This window comes from Sander vitreus, chromosome 2 (assembly GCF_031162955.1).
Source record: "Sander vitreus isolate 19-12246 chromosome 2, sanVit1, whole genome shotgun sequence".
In the NCBI taxonomy this organism is placed as follows: Eukaryota; Metazoa; Chordata; class Actinopteri; order Perciformes; family Percidae; genus Sander; species Sander vitreus.
The window spans coordinates 11837001-11851203 of NC_135856.1; the positions used below are offsets into that span (position 1 = coordinate 11837001).

The 14203-nt window shown below is 40.6% G+C and overlaps 4 protein-coding genes across 4 annotated transcripts; 2 read left to right on the top strand and 2 right to left on the bottom strand.

The window, feature by feature from the left end:
- Positions 1-72: 72 nt before the first annotated feature.
- LOC144535495 (GTPase IMAP family member 4-like) lies at positions 73-3539 on the top strand. The gene is made up of 3 exons (XM_078278012.1): positions 73-469; positions 667-738; positions 2076-3539. The coding sequence occupies exons 1-3, from the start codon at positions 169-171 to the stop codon at positions 3005-3007; spliced, it is 1305 nt and encodes a 434-aa protein (XP_078134138.1). The 5' UTR covers positions 73-168; the 3' UTR covers positions 3008-3539.
- Positions 3540-4958: 1419 nt separating this feature from the next.
- LOC144535503 (GTPase IMAP family member 4-like) lies at positions 4959-6291 on the bottom strand. The gene is made up of 2 exons (XM_078278026.1): positions 6156-6291; positions 4959-6065 (listed from the first exon to the last, which is right to left on the bottom strand). Exons 1-2 carry the CDS (start codon positions 6181-6183, stop codon positions 5224-5226), a joined length of 870 nt encoding a protein of 289 aa, XP_078134152.1. The 5' UTR covers positions 6184-6291; the 3' UTR covers positions 4959-5223.
- Positions 6292-8213: 1922 nt separating this feature from the next.
- On the bottom strand, positions 8214-10663 carry LOC144535511 (GTPase IMAP family member 9-like). Its single transcript, XM_078278039.1, has 2 exons — positions 10506-10663; positions 8214-10391 (listed from the first exon to the last, which is right to left on the bottom strand). Exons 1-2 carry the CDS (start codon positions 10621-10623, stop codon positions 9400-9402), a joined length of 1110 nt encoding a protein of 369 aa, XP_078134165.1. The 5' UTR covers positions 10624-10663; the 3' UTR covers positions 8214-9399.
- An 814-nt stretch (positions 10664-11477) lies between these two features.
- On the top strand, positions 11478-13620 carry LOC144535528 (claudin-4-like). The gene is made up of 2 exons (XM_078278062.1): positions 11478-11749; positions 11888-13620. Exon 2 carries the CDS (start codon positions 12080-12082, stop codon positions 12740-12742), a length of 663 nt encoding a protein of 220 aa, XP_078134188.1. The 5' UTR covers positions 11478-11749; positions 11888-12079; the 3' UTR covers positions 12743-13620.
- Positions 13621-14203: the final 583 nt, after the last annotated feature.

Genomic DNA, 14203 nt, shown 5'->3' on the forward strand with positions numbered 1-14203 from the left:
TAGGCCTACGTATTTCAAAAGGTTGTCCATTGTTTTTGGTATGATAGAAGTGCAGAGAAAGTGATGGGTTTTCTCCTGAGGTTTTGTTGTTTCCTCCCTTCTAACAAACCAAGCCACTGATATGTTTATAGTAAGATAACCCTAATGTTTGTCAATTTAAGAGCTTGAATGCTGTTCTCGTGTTGGTTACACTTTCTTAAACATACTAGACCATACATAAAACCTTTCAGCATATCATTCACAGAGCTGTGGACAGCCTCTTTGGGGATGCACGTTTTCAGATGTAAACTAAAGACAATACAAGGAAATAGGAAGCCCCCTGTGCATAGGCCAGGCTTCCAGAAGTTTCCCAGAAAACCAATGTCTAAAGTCAAGCCACAGAGTTTGTCTGAGATCACAACTCAGGCCTGGAACAACGCATTTGGCCACCTGGGAACTAGAAAAAGTAATTCTGAAGTAATGGCTGAAGGTAAGACAATCTATCTGACTTATATAAACAAACAAAAAACAGCGTTGATCTTTTGATTACTGTAAGATCTAACACTTACTGTGATACTGTGATATAGAGCACATAAGGGAAATCGTAAAAACGAAGACCTTGATAATGATGTCAGTGACTAATAGTCTATTTTCTTTTTGTCTCAATGGAATAATTCAATATCACAGCAATACCACTGCGAGAAAAGAAGCAGAAAACTCTACCTCGGACAGATGGGTGTGGTCTGAATAACTTTGACGGTGAGCTCATTCATTGTCTTTCTCATGAAACCTCTCAGTATGATTAGACATAGGCCTACATATATATCTGTATACTGCCTTCTAACAAGGATCACTTTATAACGGCTTAAACGAATGGCTTTATTAATGTTTTGTTTATTATTGCTTTCAGATCAGTTACATATTTGGGATTGCCAGGATGGGAAAAATCCCTTTGTCTGGTGTTAATTCTTCTTGAGTATTACTAGCTCTATCTTTGTAGCTTCTCTATTTTGATGGCTATCAAGAAAAATGCACAATCCTGTATTGATGACTACAACTGTATAGACGTCATTTGTTATTAATCACTTATTAACAACTTATGAGTTTTTACCACCTATTAATCGGAGTGGAGTCATCAATGTTACCAAGTTAATAAAAGTGTTCTTCCACTACAATAAAACATACAGTAAGAGTCTGCGATTGTAAATAAATGATAAATGATTTCAGGTCCAGTTGCTCTGTGAGTAGTTGCATGCTCTTCTTGAGGGATTAAAGCTGCCCTAAGTTATGTCTACATTCAGCGTTTCTCACCAAAACACACTGTATGTATCCTTGAGGTCTAACAGATGTGTTGAATATGTTTCCTTACTCATAAAACACTCGCAATGCTGATTTTTTATAATATTTTTATTTGATGTATTATAAGAACTGAATACCAGACTGCAGGATGGCACCTAGTCATTTGAATGAGAATCACTAAGCCAAGCATACGCTATGTGCTTTAGTTTTTCAAATGCTGGCCCTGCCGGCGTTGGATCACTCGGCCAATAGACTTTGGATGATGTCACAAACATAAAAATACCTTTTCTAGGCTAAAGTAATTGGAATAGAAAGAGTACTAATCAACTTCATTTACTGTTTGAGGTGTCATAATATTGGGGGGCACAGGGTTTTTTTTCTTATTTTGCAGTATCCACTTAGCCATCAGTTGCAAATTGGCATTAAAGCTGCACTGTATCCAGCTCTTATTACATCCATGTTGGCTACAGACTTGCAGCATTCTTTTCCCTGCCTCTTTTGGCAGTACACCAGAAGTATACACAATGCAAAAAGAAAAGAAAAAACACTTAGCTATAGCGCTATAAAGCAACGTTTTACAGCGCTACTAGTGGTCCAAAACTTAACATGTTGCCTTTTAAAGAGAACTAAAAAGATAAAGCAAGTTATAATTGAAGGAGATATACAGCATTCAAAGAGGTCTTTCACAATGCAGCCTGTTCTCATGAACCTACTCACATACTAACGTGGCAAAAAACAACAACAATGGATTCACTTTTACCTTGTGCTAAACATTCATTTTGCTTCTGCTGTTGCAGCTGTGGATTTGTCTGGAGGGTTGAGGATAGTCCTGGTGGGCAAGACTGGATCAGGGAAGAGTGCGACAGGAAACACCATCCTTGGGAGAGCTGCATTTAAAGAGGACCCGAGCCCTGTGTCTGTGACCAAACACTGTGAGACACAGAGCGGGGAAGTGGACGGGACTGTGGTCCAGGTGATTGACACTCCAGGTCTGTTTGATACAGCCATCACAGAGGAAGAATTAAAAACCAGAATAGAGGAGTGCGTCAAGATGTCGGTGCCCGGCCCTCACGCCTTCCTGCTGGTGATCAGGCTCGGAGTAAGGTTCACGGAGGAGGAAAGAAACGCTGTGAAGTGGATCCAGGATAACTTTGGAGATGATGCCTCCATGTACACTATCATGCTGTTTACATGCAAAGATCAGGCCAAAGCTGACAATGCTCTGAAGGAGTGCAAGGAGCTGCGGAGACTCTCTATAACATTTGGACGCAGGTACCATGCCTTCAACAACAACGACGCCGAGGACCAAGTACAGGTCAAAGAGCTGATCACCATGATCAAGGAAATGATACAGGATAACGGGGGGAAACACTACACCAATGACATGTACGAGAAAGCCCAGAGGAGGCTGAGAGAGGAGGAGGAGCGGAAGAAACAAGAGGAGGAAGAGAAGAAAGAGGAGGAGAGGAAAATGTGGGATGCCGAGAGGGAGAAGAAAGAGAAAGAGAGAGAAAAGGAGAAAAAGGTGAAAAGAAAGACTATACGCGTTGTGTCGGCCGCTGCTGTTGTGTTGGTGATAGCTGGCGTGGTTATAGCAGTGGGAGCCAACACCACAGTGGCTTTGGCTCTTGGAGCTCCGGCGCTCATCCTGGGAGTGCTGTGTGGTCTAGCTGCCTTTGTCATGTGGAAGGGTATAAGATGCAAAGCCAAAGCAAATGCTCCAGCATAACTAGGGTTTAGTGACAAGGACATGTTAATCCATCTGCAGCATGTGACACTAATCAGTAGAAGTATTGCAAACATTACTATTTACTGTTAGGGACTTATTAGTGAATGATGTTGTCTTGGCCTTTTCTGCATTCTGCTTCCAGAATTATTAAGTTTTGACACAACATTGCAATAACAAAAGTATGTGAATTGAATGCTGACAGTAAACAAACGGTATAAAATGCAATATTTGTTTTCTTTTTGTTTGTTTTCTTTCTTTCTCATTTATTGTTTGGAGTAGGGATGCACATACTTGCAAGTACAAGTACAAGTAAAAGGCTACTTTCATTGATTTGGGTCCTTGTCGTCGGAGCCCTTAGGATTTACTGTTTGTGGTTAGTTCACATAACTCATAGGGGAGGCAAAAATATGGCATTTCCGGCCATGGTGTCTGGAAAAGTGAAGCTTCAGGCCACTGGTAAACTTCTACAGACTGTTTCATGTCCCGGACTGGGACTCCCGTGCTGTGTATAAATAAAATTTTTATAGTTTGGTGTTCGCTGTTTTAATCACAACCACTCCAACTTTCTCCCCTGCACGTTTGAAAATATGTTGTTGGTCCCGTGCCTTCTGCTCTGTAGCAAAGATGGCGATTGATTTGCACTTTTGACGTTTTACACCTAACGTTTTGACGGTTTGAGCACAGCCTCCGGGTACTCTGTCAGAGTGAATGCACTATGTCCTCAAAATATCAAGTGTAAGTACGGACATGCTCAATTTGTAACACATGGTGTTGGATTCCTTTCCAGTGAAATATATCCACACTTAAGACTGTTTAGGCTTTTTCACTGTGGTTAAGCTATAGTGGAATCGGTCTCAGTGCATCCTTAGTTTGGAGCTTAGCGTATATATAAAACTTGCATCATGAATTATACTTGAACAGATATTTTCTGGCTTATGAGAAACACAACCTGAATCATAACAGATACTGTTAGAACTTATTGACATATTGTGCTATAGAACTAATAAAGTACTAGTAAATACATTTTTGCACAATTTCTACTTTCATAACTTTTGCGATAATTGCTCAAATAAAATGTTCATAGAAGTTTAACCGTTCCCTTTTTAAACTGATATGCTGTTTCACCCCCCCGCTTTATTATTAGTAACATTACAAGCTCACTTCCCTAAAGGAAATGAGAGACAATGGTAAACATCTGCCCAACCAATCACATTTCACTGAGGAAGCATTCTTAACAGAGCAAACCCTCACTATACAGCCACCACATCCCTGCCAGCCCATTCCATCTACAGCCACATGACCAAGAAAGGCCTTAAAATGGTGAACTGTAGCCCAGTCAGCGTCAGCCAAACATAACATAACAGGGTACTTTTAGCTTTTAAATGTAGTGATGAGCTGAATCCCATTTCTTCACAAACTGTACAATGAAAAAACTATGACAGACTTCCATTTGCTGATTTCAAGACTTACGTAGTTTCAAAACTTAACCGCTGATGCCTTTCAATAATGTGAAATAGTTGTTCAGTGAAATGAGTGTAACACACTTAAAATGCATTCATGAGTGGTTTGCTTGCTGTGTTTGTTTCAGACAGTTTGCTGGTCTGTCATATTAAGTATTAATGCATTAACACATTTTAAGATAAAAAAAAAAACGAATTAGGAAACTAAGATTTACTGTTTCCACATAGTTCCAAGCTGTCCATTCTTAGCTTTTCTGTACAAGTTAAGTAGTATATTTTCATTACATAAGTAAAAAAAATAATTTAACCCAAGACAGGCAATTTTTTAAATATCTTAACATATTAAGTATTTTGAATGTGGGTGCGCTTACTGTAATGCCAATCAAGCAACAATGTGGAGGAAGCTTTCGTGGGAATTCCTGCTCTCATAACTGGGATTTTCAGTTAATAAAGAAAGAATATGGTACAATACCAAATGAAACTTTTTGAGGTTGTTGTCATATTGTTTTATTTTATTCTTAAAAATCAAACAGGAACATTACAATAGTAAAAATATTCAGGATAAGTGTACAGCATCAACATTTAAAAAATGTTTTAAAAAAAGGGTCCCTTCATCGTTCAAATAAGTCAAACTGTGATTAATATGTACGAATGTACATTGATGAATGTATAATAAAATCTTGCCAAAAAAGAAATGTGTCAAAAGAAAAATAACTGAATGACTTCACAAGTTTGCTCAAAGGACCATGGCTTTACTCAGCTGTTTGTTTTAGGTTTCATCCACCTCCCGATGGCTTTAGAAATCCCGGCACCTGCAGCTATTAAAATCGGTCTCATGGATGTAGCTGCTGCAGCAGCACCAGCAGCTACAGGGGCGTTAACTGCAGCTGCGACTACTGCTGCCACAATCAACTGATTACCAACAGTGTTCATGGTGTCTCCCCACTTGCTCCACCATTCCTTCAAATTCTTCTTTCTCTGGGCCTCTTTGTACATACTTCTGGTATAGTGGTTACCATTGAACTGCACTGTCTTGTCTATCTTTTTAAACAGATCAGCCACTTGAGTGCGATTTCCCCTGCATATGTTGTCAAAGACAATGTACCCAGCTGTATAACCACTGATGAACTCCCTGATTTCAGAACGTTGGTCTAAATAATCCTCAAAGGACTTGCCTTTGAGCTCATCTCCCCTGGTGAAAAGCACCAGTGTATAACTGGAGGCTTCTTCACCAAAGTTGTCCTTGAGCCATTTGACGGCATTCTTCTCCTCCTCTGTGAACCGTACATCCAGTCTGATCACTAGCAGGAATATGTGGGGTCCTGGGTCAGACAGCGTGATACATTTCTCTATTTCACTTTTCAACTGGTCTTCTTTAATCGATGTGTCAAAGACACCAGGGGTGTCAACCACACTCACGGTTCTTTCATCAAAGTGGGAGGTTTCTTTTTCACATGTCTCTGTCACAGAAGACGGAGATATCTCTGAGGTAAAAGCTTGTCGACCCAGGATGGTGTTCCCTGTTGCACTCTTTCCTGATCCAGTCTTCCCCAGCAAGACAATCCTCAGCTCTCTGACAACTGGAGCAATGGAGGAGTCTGTGGACAAAAAGACAGAGAGACAGTTCATTTGAATTCTTGTGTTTGGGTCAGCTCACATAAGTAGTACAAAAAGTCTGCATATATCACCTTCCGTTGAGCTTAAAGTTAAACTCATATTGTTGCCACTATTGAAACATAAGTCAAACCTCACTTTGAACAAGCAAATCTGTCTATGCGTTTTCAAGTCTTTTCTTTCAGCTCACAGTACTTCTGCACTTCTGTGTGCAAGTTAATCCTCCCTCCCTCCCTCCCTCCCTCTGTTTATCAGTAGTTTCTCGGAAAGTGAAACTCTCTCCCTTTCTCTCTCCACCTAAGTGGTTTCCCGGAAAGTGAAACTACAACTTTCAGAAAGCTGTTAGTTATTAGTTGTTATGAGGTTTATAACATTATTAAAATAGTTTAGATAGAGACTTCTTACATGCTAAAGCAGGTTACTCCCTCATCTCAGTTTTGGCACACACTCTTAAAGGAGATGTGGCATCATAACTCATTTGCATCGCCCTTTTGTAGCATTCAAGCCTTTACTTTTGTGACAATTTAGATCTGAAAGGGAAGAGAGAGGGGGATGGACATACAGGAAAGTGCCTCGGATATGCCCCGTTCACTGATAATCAAGGTGCAATGTTCAACAGTTTATTGACAATACGCAATACAGGATGGCACAATGAAAAACAATTGTTGCCCCATCGTGTTGCATGCAGAGAAATTGTACAAATAAGAGACAGACATTAAATTAGAATAACATTTGAAAAGACAAGTATAAAAAGAAACAGAATAAGGTAGAATAAAGTAATACAAAGATACAACACAAACTTTACTATATTTACATAGTATACACATACACACCCATGCACACAATGAGTAATATAACTGTAAAATTATAGTGCAAAGAAACAAGGTAGTAGTGAAGTGAGGTATTAGTGCAAAGGGAGTCATATGAGGATGTGCCAAAGAAAGAAACAAAAACAATAATAACAGAACAGTGCAAATTCACTTAGTAATATCTGCAATTGTATGCATAATGCTCCCTGCATTGAAAACAAGACATTTAAACAAATGCTGTCTTTTCTTTGTAAACAACGTCCTAGTTTCCGCGTCTAATTAAAGTTCTCATATTATGCTTATGTTCAGGTTCATAATTGTATTTAGAAGTTGTTCCGGAATAGGTTTATATGGTTACATTTTCAAAAAACACCATATTTTTGTTGTACTGCACATTGCTGCAGCTCCTCTTTTCACCCTGTGTGTTGAGCTCTCTGTTTTAGCTACAGAGTGAGGCATCTCACTTCTGTTCCATCTTTGTTGGGAGTCGCACATGCGCAGTAGCTTGGTAAGCACTGCTAGCTAATCAGAAGCAGAGTATGAGGGCGTGCCATGCTAGCAGCTAGGCGAGCATTATAACGTGTTACAAAGTGATGCACGTTCGTCACGGAAGTAAAGGCTGGACTACAACAGAGCTGTTTGGAGCAGTTTGTGAACAGTGTTTTCTGTTGGAGATGGTAAATCCCTTTGGGGTGGGCTTTTTCACTTTGTAAACCTATAATGTGCACAAAAAAGATATATAACACAATAAAGGAAAGGGAAAAAGCCAAAAAGCATAATATGAGCACTTTAACACAATGTCCTGTCAACAGTTTTCATTGTCTGGTTATAACTTGTATTTTGTAAAATTTGAATAAAGCTCTATTTAAAAATAAAAAAGTAGACAGGAAGTGACTGCAGCCTGTGTTCCCGTAGAACCAGTTTTCCCACTTTGACATTTTCTTTTAACAAGGCTGTGGATCTGTTTCCTCTTTGCTAAACATCTCTCTTTTTAGATATCTTTACATACCAAGTGTATTGAATGTAGTTGTGGTTCCAGGATCAACTGTGATCAGAATATTCCCTTTGCTTGACTCAAACTATGAGCCATCATTCAGGCAGTTTGGCAGCTATAGCTACTTTCCATTGTGCTTACAGAGAGTACCATGATGTTCAGAAACCCTTATGACCTGTCATGTAAAACAAACCTAGTAAAGTATTATAAACTGCTTGTAATGAGCTAAAGTGTGGAGCCCTGGAAGCTTGTTGGAATTCTTACTCTTATAACTGGGATTTTTATGTAATACAGATTTTGGTACAACATCACAACAACACTTTCTGAAATTGTTGTCACATTGTTTTATTTCATTCTTACAAATCAAACAAAGACATTACAATGGTGTTCTCCACACAAAATTATATTCAGCATAAGTGTTTACAGCATCAACATTTAAAAGATTTATAATAAAAGGATCAGCAATCGTTCATGGCATGAAAATTGTGATTAATATGTATAAATGTACATTAATGAAATGAAGGAATGCAATAAGGTTTTGACAAAAGAAATGTAATATGAATTTGAGCCCATGTATGAAAAGAAAATCACCAGAATGACTTAAAAAAAACTGCTTTAAGGATCATGGCTTGACATGAATCAGCTGTCTGTTTTAAGGCCCTGACACACCAAGCTGACAGCTAGGAACACAGCAGAGGCAATTCCAGGATTTTTAAAGTGGGGGTGGCACAGGAAACCAAAAATCAATCAGGGGGGTCCAGGGGGGACATTTTTTCAAAATACAGCATAGAAAATCTGCTTACAAATATAGGAAATATAGGATAGGATAGAACAACACAATGTAATTCTGCTAAATAAAACATAACACAACTCTTGTTTTCATTTTTTTTAAAACAAGGAGGGGACAATCATATTTCAGGAGGGGCTGGTGCCACCCCGTGCAGCCCTTATAGCCCCGCTCATGGCGGCCCACGTCGCCTTTGTCTTGGTCGGATAAAAACGTTGCCATGTTACCCATAACAAACCATGAATCCAACACAATCTCACTCCCATCGCGTAAAATACGGATGCTTGGTCAGGTGCCTCTTGCATTGTTACGACGCTAAAAGTCTCCTTTAGTGTCATTTCTAAATGCTAAATAAAAATCTTTATCTAAACGTGCTTGGTCGGGACTATTGCCGTCACTTTTGACGCAGTTAGGTTAAGGAAAAGATTGTGGGTGGGCTTATAAAAGGTATGTTTACGAACAGAGAAGAAAGCGCCAGTTGGGTTTAGGAAAAGTGACACGCGAGACACAAACCCCTGTCTCCTGGGTGAAAGTCCTGTGTTGTTTGACCCATCCACCACAACCAACCTCCCTATGTGGAATTTCAGGCTTTCATACTACTCGCTACCATTGTCTCTCTTAATACTACGTCGTATCTGACGCTGACAGCCACTGCCCAATTGTTCGTATTTTACGAGTTTGGAGTCAGAACGGGATGTCGAATCAGCAGCAGCAGAAGGAAACAGAGCCTACGGTCCCTTTGCTTCACTACGCGAAGGATGACAGGGGACGCCGGGAGATGGCGAACTAGACTGTCCCTCTCCTGGGCTGTCTTCCGATCTAACATTAATCCGCTCACCGTCGGCAGAACTTGGACTGTCAGGGCCTTTACGTTTCATCCACAACCCGATGGCTTTAGAAATCCCTGCACCTGCAACCATTGAAATCGCTCTTATGGATGTAGCTGCTGCAACAACAGCAGTAGCTGCATCTACTTCCTCTGCTATTATAGCACTATGAGCAGCAGGGACAGCTGTGACTACTGCTGCCCCAATCAAGTGATTACCTGCAGTGTTCACATAGCCTCCCCACTTGCTCCACCATTCCTTCAAATTCTTCTTTCTCTGGGCCTCTTCATACATACTTCTGGTATAGTGGTTACCATTGAACTGCACTGTCTTATCTATCTTTTCAAAAAGATCAGCCACCTGAGTGCGATTTTCCATGTATTTGTTGTCAAACACAATGTACCCAGCTGTATAACCACTGATGAACTCACTGAGTTCAGAATTTTTCTCTAAATAATCCTCAATGGACTTCCCTTTGAGCTCATCTCCCCTGGTGAAAAGCACCAGTGTATAACTGGAGGCTTCTTCACCAAAGTTGTCTTTGATTGATTTGACGGCATTCTTCTCCTCCTCTGTGAACCGTACATCCAGTCTGATCACTACTAGTAATATGTGGGGTCCTGGGTCAGACAGCGTGATACAGTTATCTATTTCACATTTTATGGCTTCCTTAATCGATGTGTCAAAGACACCAGGGGTGTCGACCACACTCACGGTTCTTTCATCAAAGTGGGAGGTTTCTGTTTTACATGTCTCTGTCACAGAAGACGGAGATATCTCTGAGGTAAAAGCTTGTCGACCCAGGATGGTGTTCCCTGTTGCACTCTTTCCTGATCCAGTCTTCCCCAGCAGGACAATCCTCAGCTCTCTGACAACTGGAGCAATGGAGGAGTCTGTGGACAAAAAGACAGAGAGACAGTTCATTTGAATTCTTGGGTTTTGTGTCAGCTCATTTAAGGAGTGCAAAAAGCCTGTGAATATGCCTACACACAAGTAAAGACACTCACCTTCAGTTGAGTTTAAACCCATCTTGTTGCAGAGAAAAACAACACAAGTCAAACCTGTCTTTGAACAACAAAATTGGTCCGTGTTTTCCTTAACCTTTTTTTTTAGATCAAAGTACATCTGTACTTGTGTGTGCTAGACTCCTCCCTCCCTCCCTCCCTTTATTTCTCTGTCTCCACATCAGGGGTTTCGCAGAAAGTGAAACTCCAAATTCCAGAAAGCTTAGATGAAAATGTCTTACATGCTGAAGCAGGTTACGCCCACATCTCAGCTTTGGCACAAACTCTTAAAGGAGACGTGGCATCATAACTTAAATGTAATGCAGTTTTCACCCCTCCATGTCACAGAGAAATTGTATAAATGAGACAGAGACAATGGAATAGAAAAGAATCAAACCTGCAAATAACTGTTTTTGGCTACCTGGGGGTAAGGGGAAACAAACATGGCATGCAAATGCAAATGCAAATTTGGCGCCGATAACATGCATTGTAACAATCAAAGCTAAATGCACTTTGATTCCAAACTCGGCTGCGAGCTTCAGTACTGTCAGGTATCTTACCAGGCAGCTATTTACCAGCATGCATCTTTCTGCAAAATGCAAATAATGAGCACACTGACTGCACCCCAGCGCCTGAAACGAGGGGATGCTGAAGCCTGTGTGGGAATGGTGGCAGTCACTCTATTGCCATCTAGTGGCTCTACAGAGCAACATTTTAATTTAGACACCTGCGTGCTGTCAACATGTCCAAACAACTCAAGTGTCACTAAAATTATCATTATATTCACTGCATTTTTTCACCCCCAAAAAATCTGGGAGTTAGAATCTGGGAGGCCATTTCCAGTTCTTTCATCATGTTTGTCAGGTCTTCTAAATGCATCAGGGTCTAATCTGCTTTCATCCTCCCCCTCCTCAGCTCCATCCATTGCCTCAATATGGCCACTCCAACGCCAAGAAATGAGAACATGGTAGCATACAACAATGTCTGTAACAAAGGGTCCTTGTGCTGTCATTTTTTCCATAACTAGCCGTGTGTGTGTGTGTGTGTGTGTGTATATTAGTATGCAGAATTACACACTGCTGCCCTCCCACCCCCCTGTGTATGAGATCCAGAGAGACAAGCTGGCCAGTCATTACAGAAGAAAGACACCAACTACTCACATCACATGACTATACCACCAAGGAACACACAAGGGATCATCATCACGTTGCCTGTGGACGTCTGGTTGCTTGATTGGTGATTAAAAGGTAAGTTTTAGAGAGCTTTTAAAGTAATTATCATACCATTAGCTCAGATCTAAAATAACTCTAAATAACAAGTTCATTTAAAATTTGCTTCTATGTAAATTTGTTGAAAACTAATTTTCTCACTCATCTTAACTACAGGTGTTAAACAAGAAAGGGTTCTGAGGAGAAGAAAAACTCACAATCACTGGACATCTTAATGAATGACTGATAAATTGTGGGAAGACTTGGCTTTAGTCTACTGAGTGCTCAGCGACGTGAGTACAGCAAATAATCTGGACTGAGACTGTTCTAAGGAGCATTTTTCTCACGTTGAGAGTTTCTTCAGCGGCCATGGCATCATCAGGTCTTCAGCTGCTGGGTTTGGTGCTGGCTGTGGTGGGTTGGGTGTGCGGGGCGCTGGTGTGTGCGGCTCCTCTGTGGCGTGTGTCTGCCTTCGTGGGTGGAGAGCTGGTGATTGCCCAGGTGTTGTGGGAGGGATTGTGGATGAACTGCCTGTCTCAGACCACAGGCCAGATCCAGTGCAAGACCTATGACTCCACTCTGGCCCTACCTACGTCTGCCCAAGCTGCCCGAGGCCTTACTGTTCTCTCCCTGCTCCTCTGCCTTCTGGCCCTCATGCTCGGTGTGGCAGGGGCCAAAGGTACTCACTGCATGGGTGACGGAAACCAGGCCGCCAAGGCTCGGCTGGGTAGGATAGCAGGGCTGCTCTTCCTCGTGTCTGGCTTGGCCTTCTTGATACCCATCTGTTGGACTGCCTATACAACCATCAGGGACTTCTATGATCCGAATGTTGCCGCGCCTTTTAAGAGAGAGCTGGGGCCCGCGCTGTACCTGGGCTGGGGGGCCAGCGTGCTACTCCTGGTGGGGGGCTCCCTGCTGAATGTGGGCTCCTCTCCACCGGGAGGAAGAGCGCTGCCTATTTTTGGAGGAGCAGCTAAGGACAACCCACATCCAGCAAGAGATGTGAAGCAACAGGAAAAATCGTTTGTATGAGATGATTTTATTGGTCATGTGAGGTACGAACAAACACAGAGGTCACAACCTCGTCAGACAACCTTTTGGAAACTACAAGTTCATCTATTAGAGGATATTCAGCCTATGTTGTGTTTTATATCTTATGAAGCAGAGTTTGTACATGTTTCTTTAAATTATAATGCAGATTTGATTACACTTTGGTAAATGATTGTTTTACATTATTAATAAATGTACACCATAAACTACATAGCAAAGGGGTTTTAATAGAATTTACATTATTTAATAGCTTTCTGTTAGACTGGGAGTTGACAGCAACTGTGGGAGGAATTGCATGTTTAGAGCTTTACTAATGTGTGTGATTTACATTTCTTAAATTCCACTCTGCCAGCGCTTGTGTGTGTATGTGTGTGTGTGGGCGGTCTGTGTACAGAAGGCCAGTGTAGTTTATCTGTGTATGCTGGTGTGTTCACTGAAAATACGTGGGCAGTCAGTGCGATGCTTGTTTACTTACTTTTTATGAATGTTTTGAGCAAATTTACTCTTGTTCATACATTGTCTAACATAGCCTTGAGATGTAACACTTATGTTTTATCTAGCTTTTACACTATTAACTTAATAACATCATACAGTATACATTATTGAGTACACACTGTAAATGTGGCACTGTATTATGTTTTATCTAGCTTTTACACTATTAACTTAATAACATCATACAGTATATATTATTGAGTACACACTGTAAATGTGGCACTGTATTATCCATCTTTAGTCTTTTTGTATTTACTGCCATTGTATCATTCATAACCACTTATGCACAATACTTTTGCATGTTGTCTGTTTTTCATTATACATTGTAATCCCCCTGTCATGTTTTCAAGGACAATAAAACAGGATTATATTAGTTATATGGAGGTCAGTTGTAAGTACAAGGCTATTGGAAATCAGCAACGCCTGCAGTTTGCAGCTTGTGTCAACCTCTTATCATGTATGTTTGTGGTATGTGATATTATGACTGTTAATCTTTCTGCTAAAATCTGTGCTCATCTCAAAATGTAGCATGTTGCACCTGTGATTAAGGTAAGCCCTTATTTACTTTGTAGTTGCTTTGGTTGATGTGTTTACAATAGTGTTGCATAACCTGTTTTTTAAAGCTATGAGATGTGTGTTCAAAAAGATACACTTGATTCAACAGACAACTTTATTGTAGACATTATTACAGAAACTGACACAGCATGGTGCCAACAGCCAGCCAGGAAAAAGAAAAGATATACATCCAACAGTGTCTTTATGTTGTCTTGCATGCATTCTGCCCTGCTAAGACACAACACAGAAGAACAGATTAAGACTTGTTTTAAGGGCAAAAGGACTGCATGAAAAGACCTGCTGCTCTCTGGACTGTGCTAAAAGTTCCTATATCTTAGAAAAGAACAAACAATTCTGTAACTTTCATGATTAAGACCTAGCTTTGGAATTTAAACA

Excerpts from the sequence above, each read along its gene's own strand:
- LOC144535503 (XM_078278026.1), bottom strand. The coding sequence starts at position 6,183 with ATGAGTTTAACTTTAAGCTCAACGGAAG. Across the intron at positions 6,066-6,155 it reads AACTTTAAGCTCAACGGAAG|ACTCCTCCATTGCTCCAGTT; the intron begins GTGATATATGCA and ends TTTTGTCCACAG.
- LOC144535528 (XM_078278062.1), top strand. The coding sequence starts at position 12,080 with ATGGCATCATCAGGTCTTCAGCTGCTGGGTTTGGTGCTGGCTGTGGTG.
- LOC144535495 (XM_078278012.1), top strand. The coding sequence starts at position 169 with ATGCTGTTCTCGTGTTGGTTACACTTTCTTAAACATACTAGACCATAC. Across the intron at positions 470-666 it reads TTCTGAAGTAATGGCTGAAG|CAATACCACTGCGAGAAAAG; the intron begins GTAAGACAATCT and ends TCAATATCACAG. Across the intron at positions 739-2,075 it reads TGGTCTGAATAACTTTGACG|CTGTGGATTTGTCTGGAGGG; the intron begins GTGAGCTCATTC and ends CTGCTGTTGCAG.
- LOC144535511 (XM_078278039.1), bottom strand. The coding sequence starts at position 10,623 with ATGTACTTTGATCTAAAAAAAAAGGTTAAGGAAAACACGGACCAATTT. Across the intron at positions 10,392-10,505 it reads GGGTTTAAACTCAACTGAAG|ACTCCTCCATTGCTCCAGTT; the intron begins GTGAGTGTCTTT and ends TTTTGTCCACAG.